This window comes from Sceloporus occidentalis, unplaced genomic scaffold (genome assembly GCF_023333645.1).
Source record: "Sceloporus occidentalis isolate IW3139 unplaced genomic scaffold, rSceOcc1.0.p SCAF_57, whole genome shotgun sequence".
NCBI classification, from domain to species: domain Eukaryota; kingdom Metazoa; phylum Chordata; class Lepidosauria; order Squamata; family Phrynosomatidae; genus Sceloporus; species Sceloporus occidentalis.
This window is the reverse complement of record NW_028317037.1, coordinates 3,275,386-3,294,051: the sequence shown is the minus strand read 5'-3', so window position 1 is coordinate 3,294,051 and position 18,666 is coordinate 3,275,386. Positions and strand designations below refer to the sequence as shown.

Below are 18,666 nucleotides of genomic sequence, written 5' to 3'. Positions count from 1 at the left end.
GCTCAAAAAATCAAACTCATTTGAAACAAAAGAAGCTTTATTGATGAATCCAGGCAGAAACATCCATTAACACCTTTTTGCAAAGTCTGAAGTCCAAAGGAACTTGGTCCCTTCTTAACCCACTCAACCCCTCCCTAAGCCAGCCCCCAATTCCCAAGTTAAGCAACACAAGTGGAGGTTGCATAGATGCCAAGGTTGTGTATAGTCCCCCTTCCCTTCTCCCAGACAGCCTCACCTTGAAGAGCGGTGTTCCCAAGCCAGCTTCACTCCTCCTTGATAACCATCTCCAGCTGCAACCCCATCGATCTCTGCAAACGCCCTTCTTCATCTAAAAGCCACTCGATCTGTCCTTCTAATTTCCCACTACATGCTTTCTATAACCCATCACTCTACACTACCTACTATGAACTACAACTCCTCTTTAATAACCAAATCCTAATATTTTTACTCTTTATGACAGAACCCTTATATACTGTTTCTGACACACAATGGACCAGTCCCAATCCTTCAGGTATACATCACCTGTCTGAAGTGACAATTCTCCCATCTCAGTCTTTCAGGCAAGGAGCATCAGCGTGAAGTCATAATGAGCCTGAGTTCAAATTGGGCCAGTCTGAATCCTTCAGGTGAAGTCACAATAGTACCATCTCAATTCTTCAGGCAAGGAACCTCAGGCTGAGATCACAATGATTCAGTTTCAATCCTTGAGGAAAGAAGCATCAGCATGAGGTTGCAATGGGCCAGTCTCAATCCTTTGGGTAAAAAGGACCACCCTGAAGTCACAATTGTACCATCTCAATCCTTCATCCAAGGAGCATCAGACTGAAGTCACCATGGGACAGTCTCAATGTTTCAGGCAAGAAGCATCAGCCTGAGGTCGCAATGGGCCAGTCTCATTCAGGGAAGGAGCACCAGCCTGAAATCACAATATGTCATGAATACTTTTATTCATGCATTTATTCATTTGGGATTCTAGGTTTACATTTAGATTAGAGTTAAGATAGATGGGATTTATGGTGGGTTAAAATAATATGTTTTAATATGTGCATTAATAGAAGATACAGCGCGCCCGCGCCATACGCGGGTGCGCTTTACGCGGCTTGAGCATACGCTATCAAGCCGCGGGGCGTGCGCAGGGCAAAAGGGGTGGCACGTCCCATTCAATTGCATGGGCGCACGTGCCTGTTGCACCCCGCGCGCCACCGCGCCACCATGCACGAGCCCCATTCTTTACAATGGGGCTTGAGCATAGGCAGAATTTGCCTTACGCGGAGGGATCCGGAACGGATCCCCGCGTAAGGCGAGGGCCCACTGTACTAGAAAAAGGTAGAGAGATCATGGCTAAAGAATGTGATTGTTTGCTAGGATTGGAATGTGTGGGAATCATCCTTCTAACAGAGGCTTGAGTTTAAAAGACTGGTCTCTGTAAAAGGAGGGAGAACATAGAGAGTTATTGGTACTGTTATATTGTATTGTGTTGTTATGTGTTTATGCTTACTATATTTTTATACGGTATCATATTAGATTAGGATTGATGGGGTTTCATTATATATATATATATATAGTTAAGCCATAATGTTAATTAAAACTGTTGTGTGGCTGAGTTCTGTGGTCCAAGGAGATAGGTGCAGTGGTTGGGATAAGGCACATGAGAGCTTAATAGTTTTTAGAAACGCTGCCACAGTCCCAGATGGGAGGACACTGTGCAGGGAAGGGCTATCCAATTAATTAGCTTTATTGGTTAATGGGGTGGCGTTAATTTATGGTTATAAAAGTGATATAACTATACTTTCTTTCATTCCTGACAAAAAGTCACTTCTATTGCATGTATCTTCTTCTTCAATAAAAGCTGTTCCTTTTTCAAAGTAGTGCCTTTTGTGTTGCAAGAAGGGCTGCAATTAGGACCCTGACAGATATCTCTCTCCTCTTCCATTCCCCCTGCTATCCCAAAAGGGCTGGAGAGCATACCAAACCAACCACAGAACCTTCCCCTGCTCTTGTGTAATGCCAGGTCAGTCAAAAATAAAACGCACATAGTCCATGATCTCCTACTGGATGAAGAGGCTGACCTGGCTTGTTTCACGGAGACCTGGCTGGGTGATGATAGCTCAACCACCTGGGATCAGGCCTTACCAGCCGGGTTCTCCATCAGTGAGCAGGTAAAGGGAGTGACTTTGGTCCATGAAGACAATCTTGCTTTGGCCAGGATACCTATCCGTAAAATGGACCACATCGAATTTATTTACCTCAGCTTAAAGACTAGGGAAAGTCTAGGGATTGTGTTGGTTTACTGTCCGCCCCGTTCCTTAACAGACTCTCTAGCGGAGCTAACACAACTGGTCTTTGAGCTGCTGCTGGATTCACCTAGGCTTTTAGTCCTGGGCGACCTCAACATCCCCCTGGATGCCCCTCCTCAGCATGCGCAGGGATTGCCAGGGCCTAGATGCTGCTGCTTATTCCACTGGGGGCCTTTGCGGGAAAGGAAGGTATGCTCTGGGGGTTCAGCGGCCTCCCCTTCCTTCCTTCCTTTGAGGAAACAGCAATGGAGCCCAAGGTGCAGATTGGACTCAGGAGGGAAAGGCAGGAAAGGAAGGCTCTCTCTGTGTATCCTGTATGTGTGTGTGTGACTGTGTGTGTTTGCCTCTGCTGTTCTTATGGCTGGGAATGGAGCTGAGGACTGAGGCGAGAAGAAAAGGTCAGTTTGGGGCAAATTCAGAACTTCTCTGCATCAAATAGTCCAGTGTGTTGAAACAACAAAGAACTTTATTGAGAACACATAGAAATTCAGTTTTTAAGCAAGAACTGCCCACTCCAATCCAAACAATACATTAAAACCCCCAAACCTAAAACTCCTCCCTTTTCCAAACCTAGCCCCCACCTCCAATTCTCACAGGTAACAAGGCCCCCTTTGCCATTCCCAGAAACTAACCCTTTCTGTCAATACCTGCCCCCAACTTTCTTCAGCCAACACCCCACACATTGCAAAAGCTATCATTCCCATAACTATTCTAGACATCTATAACAAATCCCAGCCCCCGAACTACCGAACCTATACCATGACCCACAATCTCCAGCCAAATTTACAACCCAAAGTAATTATCTATACTATTAGCTATTAAAACCTTAAAATAACAAAATACAACTTTAGAACACAAACAGACATATCGACACACAAAGCTTACAAACAAAATCACAAGGGCCTTTTCTTAGCACCACTGGATTGAAAATATATTTTTTGTATTGATTATTGAGAAAAATAATGTTAATTCATTACTGGCATTTGTATGGCTTCTCTCCTGTGTGGACTCTCTGATGTTTCAGTAGGTCTGACTTTGAAGAAGAACATTTCCCACAATCCTGGCATTTGTGTGGCTTCTCTCCTGTGTGGACTCTCTGATGTTTCACTTGGGCTGACTTGTCAGAAAAACATTTCCCACAATGCTGGCATTTGTATGGCTTCTCTCCTGTGTGGACTCTCCCATGACTGACAAGTTCTTCTGTAAACAAGGACAATGACAGACAAGACAATCTCAGCATTAAGAGAAGATGTTACCCCACGATTTAGCCCCACGTTCACCCCTCCCTATTTCAGATTAGATTAATAAAGTTGGTGTGAGAGACCTGAGCATGACCCTGTTCTGGATGCCCCCAAATCCATATAATGTTTGTATTCTTACTCATAGGAGCTAGCAAAGAAGAGACTGAGGGAACTTTGATGAGGGAATCAGTGGAAGCAGAGAGTCAAAGGACTGCTGAAAAACATATTCCATTAAACATGGTTTGCAGTAAACTCCTGCGGCTGTGAGAGGGTCTCTCTGGTCCTTTTTCCAGGCAAAGCATTTTTCGAGGCAAAGCATTCTCTGAAGATGCCAGCCACAGATGCTGGCGAAACGTCAGAAAGAAACTCTGCCAGAACATGGCCACAGAGCCCAAAAACCCCACAAAAAACTGTGTATGCCGGCCATGAAAGCCTTCGACTTTACATATCATAAAAACATCACAAAGTATAAACATTCCAGTTACAGTAATCGCAGGGCAGTTATGCTGTTAAGACTGGAAGTAAACATATATAAAATTATAATTATATATACACACTGATGTTGAACAGAACGTGGGCAGTGTATACATGTGCAGGTGCGTCCATGTGCATGCTTATGTACCCGCATATTTCTCCATGCGTTTGCTAAAGTTTAAATTGTATATAAATGTGTGTGTGTGTGTGTGTGTGTGTGTATAATCCAACATATATGTGTACATGTGCTTGCATCTCTCTCTCTCTCTCTCTCTGTGCGTATATATATATATATGTGTGTGTGTGTGTGTGTGTGTTTAAATACGTGCGCATACACATGCACACGTTCAAACAGGTATCTATGGATATATATAGGTGTATCTATGGATGTTGTATGCAAGATCTATAGACTTGAAACATTATATATACATATATATATATAGGTTCATAAAGGTATAAGTCTGAGTGGTCTTAGATAGAGATGCCTCCACATATATACATATATGAATATGCACAAACACACATGCACACATCCATCTGTTGTTGTCCATTGTTCTGGCCCGTTGTTCCAGGTGATGCTGGAGAAGACGCCCTGCCTCCAGCAGAACCAGAAGCTGCAGGCGATGAGGAGAGGGACTCCTTGCCCAATGCATCGCTCACCTGGAGGGCCAGCACCAAGAAGGTCACTCCCCCCACCTTCACAAAGGCCCCATTCCCACTCCCTCATTTGCCCTGGATGGAACTGGGCAGATCCGGGTGCCCCATAACGAATCTCCCCAGAAACAAGTTCCTACTACCCTTTACCTCAATCAGGGTAATCTACCCCCTGAACTTGACCCAATCATGACTGGGGCTGAGTTCATATTTGTCGGCAACAGGGAAGAGCTGGTTGTTTTCAAAAGGAAAGGGTCCATAGTCCGCTTTCAGAAAAAACGCACTAAGGGGGATTTGCCCTGGATCTCTTGTGCAAGCCCCTGACAGAGTTGTGTTAAAATTGGTGTGAGTGTGAACTTCCAACTTTTAAACCGGTTTGGGAACCAGGGTAAAATGTAGTCTGAATGGCCTTATATTTAAGGGTGAAGGAAGCAAGAAACAACAAGCAAAGTCTAAACACTTCCTTTTACCATTGCAGCGTTGGAGCGTGTCACCACCCTTGAACTGTCAATCACTCAACTGCAGCAAGGCCAGGAGCAGCAAAGAATGTGGCTATACAACTCCGTGTGTGGCGTTTCCAACAACAATGATGTGGGCCTTCCTTTTCTTATTTTCAAATTTCTTATTACACTGAGATATTCCCATGATAGTATTTAAATTACCAAATATCGACCAAATATTAACTATTAATTTAACGGGATTTTATTACCCTTTTCTTCAAATGTTTTAAGACAACTCCATTCCATTTCTAAATCTTCTTTTGATTCCCCTCTGAGTAAAGCAGATACTACATCCATATTTCTAGCTTCATATTTCTTAATCAACCAATCTTCGATAAAAGGATTAATTGTAGATTTCCAAACTTGAGCAAATAAGATCCTTGCACATGAGACCATATATAAAACAATTATATTGTATTTTACTGACTTTATGTTGTGTGTCATGTTTAGTAAAAATAAATGTGGTTCAAAGGGAATATTTATATCCAGAATGTTTTGGATGGTTCCATGAATCCTTTGCCAGAATCCTTTAGCTTTAATGCATGTCCACCAATATGAAAGAAGCTTCCCTCGGGTTCCCCGCATTTCCAGCACTTAGTATTACCAGTTTTGTATATCTGGTGGGTTTTTTGGGGGATTAGATACCACCTGTATAACATTTTGATATCATTTTCTTTATAGTTTTGGCACAGAGTTAATTTATTTGTTCCTTTCCATGATTTTTCCCATTCCTCTATAGTTATAGTTTTATTTATATGACGTGCCCATCTTACCATGCTGTGTTTAATAATTTCATCTTCTAGATCTCTTTCTTTTAATAGTTTATAATATTTGGATATGTGTTTACCTTTTTTGTCCATCATAATTTTATCTATTTCATTGTTATCCATCGTTAACCCAGGAGCTTTATTGTCTGCCTTAAAACGATTGTTTAATTGGTTGTATAAAAACCAATCCTTCATGTTTCCTTTTTCATTAAGTTCTTCCATAGATTTCATATTGTATTTTCCTTCTGGTGTTTTGTTTATTAAATCTCCGTATCTTAGCCATGGAGTATTTTTGTCCTTTGTTCTATTGTAATAGTCCTCTTGCAATGACACCCAAAATTGATGTCTCATTTTATACCATACTTTAAGCAATGATCTTCTTATAACATGATGCTTAAAAGTATTATTATCCTTTGGTTTTGTATACCACATATATGCATGTATACCAAGATTCAGGTTAGCTTTTTCTATATTCAATAAATTCTTATTTTCTAATTTGAACCATTCTTCTAACAATTTGAGACAAGCTGCATAATAATAATACAGCTTGAAGTTTGGTAAGTTACATCCCCCCTTGAAGCAAAGTTCATTTACTAAGGCAACCATAACAGTTTCGACTCCGTATCCCATCCTGAAGCCAGTTTGAAATGGGTCCAGATAATCCATTTCATCCAAGACCGCTTGGAGTTGAAGAGCAACTGCCCTCTCAATCATGTTGTTTAGAAATGGGAGATGGGAGACCGGTCTGTATTTGTTCATCTCCAAGGGATCTAGGGAGGGCTTTTTCAGAAGCGGCCATACCACCGCTTCTTTTCAGTAAGATGGAAAATAGCCCTAACTAAGAGATGCATCTATGATATATCTCAGGTGATATATGAAAGGCAAGAGTTGACAGGGCATGTTCTCCTCTTCGCACTTCCAAGGAGCTTATCCACATCCTTAGTACTCACAGATTCAAATTGATCCAGTATGATCTTAGTCATGGACACCTACCTCACTTACAGCCTCTGCAATAATGCTGACGTCCAATTGGCTCTTATCTGAGAGATATTATCTGTGAAATAGTCATTTAAAGCATCATAGTGAGCTGTGGAAGGCTCTAATAACGGGTTCCGGGGGGAAGGTGCCTGAGTCAGGTCCCAGATCCCCCTCTCCCCCGACTTCAGCAGTCTCTTTATGCTTCTCTTCCCTTGGCACTTTCACTCCTTCATTCCTTCCTTCTCCTCTTTTAACTATTATTATTATTATTATTAACCTAATATCCTTTCAAGGAGGTCCAAGACCCTTTCAGCATGTTCCCAGAACCGGGAGGAGTGCATTTTTTCTAGAGCTGTGGGTCTATCTGTTGGTCCTCCTCTGCAGGGTTGTTGTGAATATATATGTATATGGGGAGGGGGTTGCTTAATCCGGATCCTGTGGGCCTTTAAGCCTAGTTCCCAGGTTGCCAGGGGTGTCATTCTCCCCAGAAGGGGCTTTGGGGTCCCTCCATCTCCCTCCTCGTGGCTTTGTCCTAAATTTGGGCTCTTCTCTGTCCCCCAGACAGAGCCCCCTCCCCCGAGGACCCCCCCCCCCCCGAATAATGTTATTTCCAATGCTATTGAAGCCTATGCTGTGTGATGCTATTTAGCACAAAACTCTTCTCGAAATGAGGCATCAGAAGGGAGGGTCTCTCCTCTGCCCCACTACACTGACTGGAGGGAGGGGGCTCCTTAAAGCCCTTTTTACCTTTGGATCCCCCTCCCCTCCATGGCCATGCCTCTCTTCAAGGGTCCCCCCTGCCCTCTTTTCTCATAATAATCCCCCCAAGTACCTGGGCCCCAAGGAATCCCCCGAGGAGGGGTAAGGGAAGGAAAGAGGAAGAGGAGGCCTGGCAGGCACCTTGCCGTTCTTGCGGGAGGGAGAGATCTGGGTTTCCTTCCTTCTTACAACAACCCAAACCCCCCAGAAGACCCACCCCCAGCCATTCCCCCAAATGAATGAGGGCTCTCCCCACTTCCCTCCCTCAGAGCAGGCTGCAAGGGCAGCAGCTTCAGGGGCTGAGAGTGTGCATGCGCAGATGCCCCAAAGGCCCCTTCTGAGCATGTGCAGGGATCGTAAGGCCCTTGCTGCTGCTGCTTATTCCGCTGGCGGCCTTTGGAAGAAGGACTACGGCCTTTTATCCTTCCTTCCAGAATGGAGCCCAAGCTGCAGATGTGGCCTCAGGAGGGAAAGACTGGGAAGCTTCTGCTTTGTACATATAGCTCTGTCTCTTTGTGTGTGTGTGTGTGTGTATGTGTGTGTGTGTGTGTGTGTGTGTGTTTGCCTCTGTTTTTATGGCTGGGAATGGAGCTGAGGACTGAAGAGAGCAGAAAGGGTCAGTTTGGGCAAACTCAGAACTTCTGTGCATCAAAGAGTCCAATGTGTTGAACACAGCAAAGAACTTTATTGAGAACACATAGAAATTCAATGTTTAAGCCAGAACTGCCCACTCCAATCCAAACAACACATTAAAACCCCAAAACCTAAAACTCCACCCTCTTCCAAACCTAGCCCCCACCTCCCACAGTCTATGCCCCATAGGTAACAAGGCCCCCTTTGCCATTCCCACAAACTAGCCTTTCTGTTAATACCTGGCCCCAACTGTCTTTAGCCAACATCCCACACATTGCAAAAGCTATCATTCCCATACCTATTCTAGCCAGCTGCAGTAAATCCCACCCTCTGTTTAGCTAACCTATTCCACCACCCATAGTCCCCACTCAAATTTATAAACTAAAGCAATAGTCTATACTAATAGCAATTAAAAGCTCAACTTAACAAAATATAACTGAAAAACATAAACAGACATATGGACACACAAACCTAATACACAAAATCACAAGGGTCTTTTCTTATCACCACAGGATTTTTTTTTTGGTTCTTTTTATTTACTGAATCCATTTCTTCTATTTACATCCATCTTTCCATTACATTCACAATATGTACATAGATATCTCTATATCTTCTACCTCCCTCCCTCTCTTCCTCCCCCTTACCTATACCCCCAACCCTTATCTCTCCTTCCCCCCTCCCAATCTATCCCCTTCTACATTCCCCAACCTATTTTTCTTTCTTTACTTCTTATCTGCGTCTATCTCTATATCTCTTTACACCTTTTCCTTCCCTATCTCAATTTTTCTTAAATTCCATAAACCAGTCTTTCACTCTGGTTCTTACGTATTCCTGTCCCAATACTGTATTACTATATTCCAATCTTCTTCTTCATCGTCCCTCCCTTCCTCCTTCTCTCCTTTTATTTTTCTAGACAATCTATCAGCCTCTCTCATGTCCAGTACTTTGTTGAACCATTCCTCTACCGTTGGGATCTGGGTTGATTTCCATTTTTGTGCTTATAGCAATCTGGCTGTAGTAACCATGTATAATATTATTTTCCAGTGTTCTCTCTATTTCCCTTTCTCTCTTGAATGTCATTTTCAGTAAATATAATTCTGGATTTTTTTGGAACTTTCGCCCTAGTATCTCTCTTATGTCTAGATGCATCTTATTCCAGAATTGCTTTGCCTTTTTACAGGACCACCACATGTGCTAAAAGGATCCTTCTGTTTTTCTGCACTTCCAGTATGTTTTATTTACATTTTTATATATTTTTGAGAGCTTAACTGGTATTATATACCACAAATAAAACATTTTATAATAATTCTCCTTTAAGTTCTGTGCCAGGGTAAACTTATTAGTTTTCATACATGCTTTTTCCCATTCTTCTAGGCTTACCACAGGATTTAAAATATATTCTTTGTATTGCTGATTGACTAATATAATGTTAGTTTATTTCTGGGATTTGTCGGTCTTCTCTCCTGTGTGGACTCTCTGATGTTTCACTTGGGCTGACTTGTCAGAAAAACATTTCCCACAATGCTGGCATTTGTATGGCTTCTCTCTTGTGTGGACTCTCTGATGTGTCACTAGGTTTGACTTCGAAGAAAAACATTTCCCACAATGCTGGCATTTGTATGGCTTCTCTCCTGTGTGGACTCTCTGATGTATCACTAAGTCTCCCTTCAAAGAAAAACATTTCCCACAAGGCTGGCATTTGTATGGCTTCTCTCCTGTGTGGACTCTCTGATGTGTCAGTAGGTATGATTTCCAAGAAAAACTTTTCCCACAATGCTGGCATTTGTATGGCTTCTCTCCTGTGTGGACTCTCTGATGTGTCAGTAGGTATGATTTCCAAGAAAACCTTTTCCCACAATGCTGGCATTTGTATGGCTTCTCTCCTGTGTGGACTCTCTGATGTTTCACTAGGTCTGACTTCTGAGAAAAACATTTCCCACAACGCTGGCATTTGTATGGCTTCTCTCCTGTGTGGACTCTCTGGTGTGTCAGTAGGGTTGACTGCTGAGAAAAACAGTTCCCACAATGCTGGCATTTGTATGGCTTCTCTCCTGTGTGGATTCTCTGGTGTGTCAGTAGGGTTGACTGCTGAGAAAAACAGTTCCCACAACGCTGGCATTTGTATGGCTTCTCTCCTGTGTGGACTCTCTGATGCCTAACTAGGCCTGACTTGTAAGCAAAATATTTCCAACAATTTTGGCATTTATGTGACTTCTTTCTTCTGTGGACTCTGTCTTGACTGACAAATTCTTCTGTAAAGGAGGACAATGACAGACAAGACTGAATCTCAGTGTTAAGAGAGGAGGGTGTTACCCCAAGATTTAGCCCCACATTCACCCCTCCCTATTTGAGATTAAATTAATAAAATTGGTGTGAGTGCCCTGAGCATGACCCTGTTCTGGATGCCCCCAAATCCATATAATGATTGTATCCTTACTCATCGGAGCTAACAAAGAAGAGATTGAAGGGGAACTGCCATAAGGAAATCAGTAGAAGCAGATAGTCAGGCTGTTGGAAAATATTCCATTAAATATATCTAAAACTATTTTAAATGAAAAGTGTCATCATTTCCTGTGAGACTGCCATAGAGTGTTGAGTCAGAGCACATGGCATGCTGCAAGCTAACTGCAGAGGATGCTTCATGCTTTGTGGCACCAGGAGAGGACTCTGGAGTTCTGTGTGCTTTCAGGCCTGGTATAGTTGGGATGATTCCCGAGGTCACTGTTGCTTCAATCTCTCCTTTGAGCTAAGGATGAAATTCCCCTAAAAGCATAGCACTTGTGAGTGTCCTCCCCAGACTCCAGCATTTCAAGTGACAAAGGGCCTCTGGAATCAACCACGGAGCTAAGCAAGCTCAGGTTGGACAAGAAGCATTAGAATTTTTGTGTTGCCCTTTCCTCTCTTCATAGACATTGCTCATAATTGCTAAATAGAACCCTTAATATGTATGAAAACAAGGGCCTGATTTCAAGTTCAGTTCTTAAGTTCAGTGCTCTACATGGGGCTACCTTTGTACCAAGTTCAGAAGCTTCAGTGAGTTGAAAACGCGGCAGCCAGATTGGTCACCGGAACATCTAGGTCAGAGAATATAACACCAGTATCTCTACATTGGCTGCCAATTAGCTTCCGGGCGCAATACAAAGTGTTGGTTATTACCTTTAAAGCCCTACATGGCTTGGGCCCAAGCTACTTGAGGGAACGCCTCTCTCTACACAATCCGTCCCACACTCTCAGAACATCTGGGAAGACTCTATTAGATTACCCAAAGGTCAGGCTAAGAACAACTTCCCACAGAGTGTACATAGCCATGGCCCCCAAGTTATGGAACAACATGCGGGAGGAGATCCGTCTTATCACCACCTTGGATGCTTTCAAGAAAGCACTTAAGACGGATCTCGTCCGGCAGGCTTACCCACCCCACTTTAGACCTCTTCTAAAGTATTTAAAGAAAAATCCTACTTCTGATCGCAATTGTGCATTTTAAACAATATTTTTATTTTTTCCGAATTGAGTTTAAGCAACTTGTTGTTTTACTATGTGTAAATTGAATGCTATTGTTGCTTTGTGGCTATTTTGTGGTTGTAATACCACCTCGATCCATTGGGAGAGGGGGGAAAATACAAATAAAACTTATTAATATTATTATTGTTATTGTTAAAATCTGTGAGGTTGGTGGCTGCCTCCCAATCTCCAAGCCCCCTCTCCTGGCCCTTCCCAGAGGTCCCTTCCTCTCCTCACAGAGCTAGGCGATCCTGGCTTTGCTCCTGTCTTCCCTTCCTGGCTCCCAGAGGCCTAGAATCATAGAGATGAAAGAAACCACAAGGGCCATCCAGTCCAACCCCATTCTGCCACGCAGGAATCAAAGCATCCTCAACAGATGGCCATCCAGCCCCTGTTTGAAGACCTCTAAGGACGGAGACTCCATAACAATCTGAAGCAGCATATTCCTTTATCAAACAGCCCTTACTGTCAGGACATTCCTCCTAATGTTGAGGTGGGATCTCTTTTCCTGCAGTTTGCATCCATTGTTCCTTTTTCTAGTCTCTGGAGCAGCAGAAAACAAGCTTGTTCCATCCTCAATATGACATCCCTTCAAGTATTTAAACAGGGCTATCATATCACCTCTTAACCTTCTCTTCTCCAGGCTAAACATACCCAGCTCGTTTAGGCGCTCCTCATAGGGTATGGTTTCCAGACTGTTCCCCATTTTAGTTGCCCTCCTTTGGACACGCTCCAGTTTCTCCACATCCTTTTTGAATTGTGGTGCCCAGTATTCCAGGTGAGGTCTGACCAAAGCAGAATAGAGTGGCATTATTACTTCCCCTGATCTGAACACTATATTTCTATTGATGCATTAGCCTTGTTAGCTGCTGCATTGCACTGTTGACTCATGTTCAACTTGTGGTCTACTTGGACTCCTAGAACCCTCTGACACATATTTTCATTCAGCCAGGTGTCCCCCATCCTATATCTGTGCCTTTCATCCCCCCGCAAGCCTGATCCCTTTCCGTTTCTCCCACCACTCCCCAATTTTTCCTCTTGCCCATCTGCACTGCTTCAGCATTTCAACTTCACCATCTCTTTCCTACCTTTCTGTTTTTCACATTTCCTCCATCTCTCTATCACAGACAAAAACCCATTTATGTGATGCATAAAAGGGACACTTTGAGGCTCATTTGTTGAGAAAGGCAGGATAATCAATACAGAAATAACATTGGGAAAGGCAGAGCAAGGGAGCTGGGACCTGGACTCAAATTCTGGTGAGGATCAAGCACCAGGGAGCAGCCTTAAAACAGCCTTAAGACATCTCTAAGACAGGGATGGGCTACTGTTGGGGATTGGGAGGCATCACATCGGCCCCCAGGGGATCTCAGGGGCAACCGCACATTGTATTGCCTTAAAATAGGAATAATGTTTTGCCCCTCCATATCCCATTGCATCCCTTTGGGGAAATGGATGCCATTTTGAAACTGTTGGGCCCTCTCTGAGCCATTGAAGGGCCAAGGGAGGTCTTTTCCCCAAGAAGCCTCTCTAGAGCCTCAAAAGGCTGGAAGAGGGCCAAAAAAGGTAGGAAACATGCTCAGAGATGTCCTGAGTACCATTTCAGGGAGAAATGCATTAATCTCCATGCTGTCTTCCCACAAGATCCTAGAACTGGTATGATATCTGGTGACGGAACAAAATTTCAGAATTAAAAGGTCCTTTGTTTGCACCAAAAGGTTTATTGAGAAACTCGGGCAGAAGCGTCCATTAACACGTCTAAGCAGTCTGAAACATCTAAACCTTTTCCCTCCATCATTAACTACCTTCACACTCCTCTCTTTTGCTTCCCCTTCAGTCCCTAACCAGCCCGGCTGCCAAGGTACCTCTTGCCTTCTTCTTCCACTGTTCCCATATGCCTTTCTCCCCAGGGGCATGTCTGCCACCCAAATCTCACAAACCAGTCAGTTAAGAGCTTCCACAAGTGCTTCCTTTCCCCAAGCCATTCTAGGCCCCACTATCCTTACCAACTTCTTAAAACTACTAGCATTTAAACTACTAACGATCCCCCCCTAAACCGCAATACCATTCTAGATGAACCACAGAAGCTGCTTCTGACAACTGGCAGTTTACATTGGGGTATTTAGAATCCTTATAAAGTGGAAAGCAATAGTGCCTCACTAAACTACAAATTCAAATAGTCTACAGGATGTTGCTATCACAATTAAACTACGCTTGAAAGGGATCTAGGACTCTTAGTAGACTATAAGTTGAACATGGGCCAACAGTGTGATGCGGCAGCTAAAAAGGCCAATGTGATTCTAGGCTGCATCAATACGAGTATCTAGATCAAGGGAAGTAATAGTGCCACTTTATTCAGCTTTGGTCAGGCCTCACTTGGAATAATCCTATGTCCAGTTCTGGGCCCCACAATTCAAAAAGGATGTTGACAAGTTTGAACATGCCCAGAGGAGGGCAACCAGAATGGTGAAGGATCTGGAAACCATCAAGCCCTATGTGGAGTGGCTTAGGGAGCTGGGTTTGTTTACCCTGGAGAAAAGAAAATTAACAGCGGATATGATATCCACGTTTAAATCTTAGAAAGGATCGTATTGAGGATGGAGCAAGCTTACTTTCTGCTGCTACAGAGAAAAAAAAGACACCGCAATGGATGCAAGCCGGAGAAAAACAGGTTCCATATAAACATTAGGAGGAATTTTTGGACAGTAAGAGCTCTTCCACAGTGAAATATACTCCCTTAGAGTTTTGTGGAGCCCTCTTCTTTGGAGGATGGTGATTGGAATGTGTATTCTTGCATGGCAGAAGTGGGTTGAACTGGATGGCCCTTGTGGTCTATTCCAACTCTATGATTCTATAATGTTAGTGGATTCCGGTTCCTTACCCACAGAGGCCACATTCTCATAATTCTCCATCGTTATATAATTGTACATAAGTCTCTGTTTCTTCGTCAACAGTTTCCATTCGTCCTCAGTGAAATATATCGCCACCTCCGCAAAGGTCACCTGCAACAGAAAATAGCCCTCATCCAGAGAGTGACTAAGCAAAAGGGGAGGAAAGCACACGGTGCATCCAAATATTATCTGATCACTTTAAAATTCAGTCCAGGAAATAAACTTTAAATGCTGTAAACAAGATAAAAGCTACTGCCTGTCTCGAATCTTTTCAATATAATATACAATATAATTTAGGCCATGGCTGGGATATTGATGATGGATTAGGATACTGACTATCCCAACACAAACAGTACATTTAGCCACCAAAGAATTATGGTGTATTTAGACATTTCTTGCCACATTTCGGAGGCAAATGTCATTATTAATAACAGTTCTGGGGAGCACTGTGGGCTTGAGGGCCACTGGACCCATCCCATATTTAGATCCAGAGATGTTCTCCCATAGCCCCCAACATTTCATAGGTGGAAAAAGCAAGACACATGTGGATAAACAACCCAAAAGGCAGTGAAGATGGCCAAAGTTGTTTATGAGGAAGATCACACAAGCTAGGAAGGGCACAGCAGTTTGCTTTTGCTTCAGCCTCCTGGGAAGGGCCATATTCTCCTTCTTTCCTCTCCTCTCCAAACTTTTGAGTTGATGTGCACCAAACTCAATTGCCCTCAGGAACTGAAGTGAGCTGAGAAGGGGGGAAAGTGGGAGGAGGAGAGAGCAACCGGGACATTTTTAAAAGCCCCTGAAATAATGGGGTGACAGAGGATTAACCAGGACTGTCTCTGCCAAACTCAGACATTAATCCTAGTTTGCATTAGCCTCCCAGCCTGAGGCATGCAATCAGCACAGAACAATACACATGCAAATCACTTCTTGATTCCCAGGCTCACACAGTATATATACACCCAATTTTTTCCAGGCAAAGCATTCTCTAAAGATGTCAGCCACAGATGCTGGCGACACGTCAGGAAGAAACTTTTCTGGAACATGGCCACATAGCCTGAAAAACCCACAAAAAACTATTTTAGTTGCTTCCTTTCATAAACTGGCCCAGCAGTGACACAGATGAAGCTAATAGAATAGTGACTCACCAAAGAGTTGTCGTACCTCTGCATCCTCTTTCTGTGGGAGCCCAACTCCCTCAGCTTGGCCTCTGTGTTGGCCATCAGGTGGGCGGGGAGGTCCTGGTGGCCCTGCACTTGGTCACTTCCAGCAAGAGAGGCCGAAAGCCGTTTACAAGGAGGCCGAGATGAAGTTCCTGAGAAAAGGGATCAGAGTTAGGATTGGTTTGGCAAGAAACCCTGCAGCACTCAAAGACACAGGGAACAGCATCCTGCTGTTGACATACGCAGGTGACATATGCCTCCTTTGGGCCGATTCAGAGGTGGGCATCCCCTTCACCCCTCTGCACCAAACAAAGCTCCCCAGACCTAGCATAGATTCACTGCAGATCCCCTACACAACAGATACTCCATGCCTTCTTAGAGTGGTGGGGGATTAGGGGATGGGGAATTGGCGAGGGTCCTGGTTATGTCCCTGTAGCTAGATGTGAAATGAGGGCATCATTGGCTGAAACTTCCTGACCTCCCCAGTGGCCCTCAGAGGAAGATGAATTTATTTTGATTTGGGCTACATAAACACAGCTGGATGCTTCTCCAATACTTTGCACCCAGTACTCTCACCAGGCATGGAATGGCCATGTGGGATAGCTTCCACAACTCTAATGGAAGGGCTTGTGTCAGTGAATGGCCAGTTGTAGTCTTATTCCACCTGGAGCAACACTGGAGCATAGAACGTTCTGTTGAGTCAGGCTTTCTCGCCTGGTGGCCTCTCATTCTCCCAGTGACCAAACCAGTTGCCCTCCATCTGCCAAGGAGCAGGAAAGGAGCGTTCTCTTATATGGTTGACCGCTTCCATGGGATCCAGCCCTCCTCCCAGGATCAGGGAACACCAGAGGATTGAGCTGATGGGAAGAGAGCACCCAATTGCTATGGCAGCCTTCTGCATGCAGAGAAGTCATTATTCTGAGAGTGCCTCTGTCCATGTGACCATAAGTGATTGGTGAGTGAATCTATAGGTAAATCCAACTGATTCAGGGATTCTCTTTTGATCAGGACTAAGAATAGGATAGGATATAGGCTAGGATTTAGGCCTGCATGTGGCTAGAACAAGAAATTTCCAAGCAAAGTTGGACAGGTAACAGTGTGGAAAATAGGCACTCTCCACATAGAATCATAGAATCGTAGAGTTGGAAGAGACCACAAGGGCCACCCAGGCCAACCCCCTGCCATGCAGGAAATCTCAATCAAAGCATCCCCGACGGATGGCCCCCTCCCCGTTTAGACGCTGGAGAAAATAATTGTTTCATTTTTCCAAATGAGACTATTTATCTAAGCTTAACTGCTGTGTTTGTCTATGTCAGTCATAGCAGGAGCGAGAGGTGTGCACCTCCTCCCCCTGCTTGCTAAAGCCATACAGAAATTGAGGCATGTACATTTGTGTGCATTATTTCTGAATGGATCTATTGTCAAAATCACAATTTCTTCACTTTTCCTTGTATTTTTTTTTTAAAAAGATGCACACTGCTGAATATGTTGCACTTATACAAAAAAAATCTATAAATGTATAGGTTTATGAGTGAAGATTGCATCCTGGATTATGCTCATTTTGGGGAAGTGAAGACCTATGTAAATTCAATTTATAAACCCAGTGAAACAAATACCTCACAAAGCTCTAGTAAACAACATGTACACACACAGTCCCCACACAAAGGACTCACTGGTGCACTGTGTGTCTGGGGCTGGAAATCTCACTTCCACTTTCTGGGAAGACAATGCTGCCAGAGATTGAATTTGGGGCTCTCAGCTGCAACCCTTCCACACAATCCTGGACTGAAACATTTAAACAAAGGTCCTCTTTGAGCTCCAGTAATAAAGGAATAAAGGTCATGGAGGGCAGAAGGTGACAATGCCAGGGAAACTCCTCTGAGTCCCAGCCATTCTCGGAATGAGTGGCAGGAGTGAGTCCAGGGGGCTGAGGGGGTCTCCTTTCCCAAAGGGGGAGGCAAGGACCGGAGGGACCCTCCCCAGCTAGGGCCTAAAGGGAGGGTCTCTTCCCCATCTCTCTCTTCCAGCCCCCAAAGCCCAGCCCCCCTACTGGCCCTGAGTCCCTGCCTCCCCTTCCTTAGAGCCTCACAGGCCCCTCCCTCCCTCCTTTCCCCCCAAAATGGAGGCTCAGAGGCACAAAGGGACACCCAGCCCTCTTTTTGGCCCAAGGAGCCTGGCCTCCTTCTCGCTCTGGAGTCTCAGAGAGAGAAAGAGGAACCTCTGTTCTGTTGGGGCATGTGGAAAGACGCACTGTGTCCACCACGACCACCTGCAGAGTTGAACCACATCGACAGGACGCCAGGGAGAAGGAATCTGTGGAGATGTCTGCAAAGGTATTCTGGTCAAGAAGGAAATATTCCTTCACCACTGCAAACGGCCTTGAGCTCCAGGCTTGAGAAATAACTACAGAACAAGCCTTCACTCTTCATGAGGACTTTAATCTTCGTTTGCAATATTTACAATATATATATATATATATATATACACACACACACACACACACACAGTGTATTGGACAACCGTCTCTAATACACACTATTTACACCAACCAACAATAATAACACAACCTGTGACGCAGCCACAGTAACACCATCCACAGAGAGGCAGTTGCTCTCACACACCAACTGTCTCACTCTGTCTCTCAGTGACAGTTAGGAAGGAGAGTTGACAGTTGCATCAACATTCCAATGATGCACTGTTCGAATGCTGACACATATAACTGCCACTAGAGCTGTATATAACGTGCACAACAGCTCCACCTAGTGGCCACATCCATGTCATTTCCTGACATGTTCAACTGAGGCTTCAGAG

The 18,666-nt window shown here is 44.1% G+C and overlaps 1 protein-coding gene across 1 annotated transcript; it reads right to left on the bottom strand.

The window, feature by feature from the left end:
- Nucleotides 1–3,270: 3,270 nt before the first annotated feature.
- LOC149287718 (uncharacterized) lies at nt 3,271–17,226 on the bottom strand. Its single transcript, XM_089492570.1, has 4 exons — nt 15,841–17,226; nt 14,686–14,806; nt 9,750–10,555; nt 3,271–3,465 (listed from the first exon to the last, which is right to left on the bottom strand). The coding sequence occupies exons 1-4, from the start codon at nt 15,913–15,915 to the stop codon at nt 3,271–3,273; spliced, it is 1,197 nt and encodes a 398-aa protein (XP_089348696.1). The 5' UTR covers nt 15,916–17,226.
- Between the last annotated feature and the right edge of the window lie 1,440 nt (nt 17,227–18,666).

Excerpts from the sequence above, each read along its gene's own strand:
- LOC149287718 (XM_089492570.1), bottom strand. The coding sequence starts at position 15,915 with ATGGCCAACACAGAGGCCAAGCTGAGGGAGTTGGGCTCCCACAGAAAG. Across the intron at positions 14,807-15,840 it reads AGAGGTACGACAACTCTTTG|GTGACCTTTGCGGAGGTGGC; the intron begins GTGAGTCACTAT and ends TTTCTGTTGCAG. Across the intron at positions 10,556-14,685 it reads TGAGAATGTGGCCTCTGTGG|AAGAATTTGTCAGTCAAGAC; the intron begins GTAAGGAACCGG and ends CCTCCTTTACAG.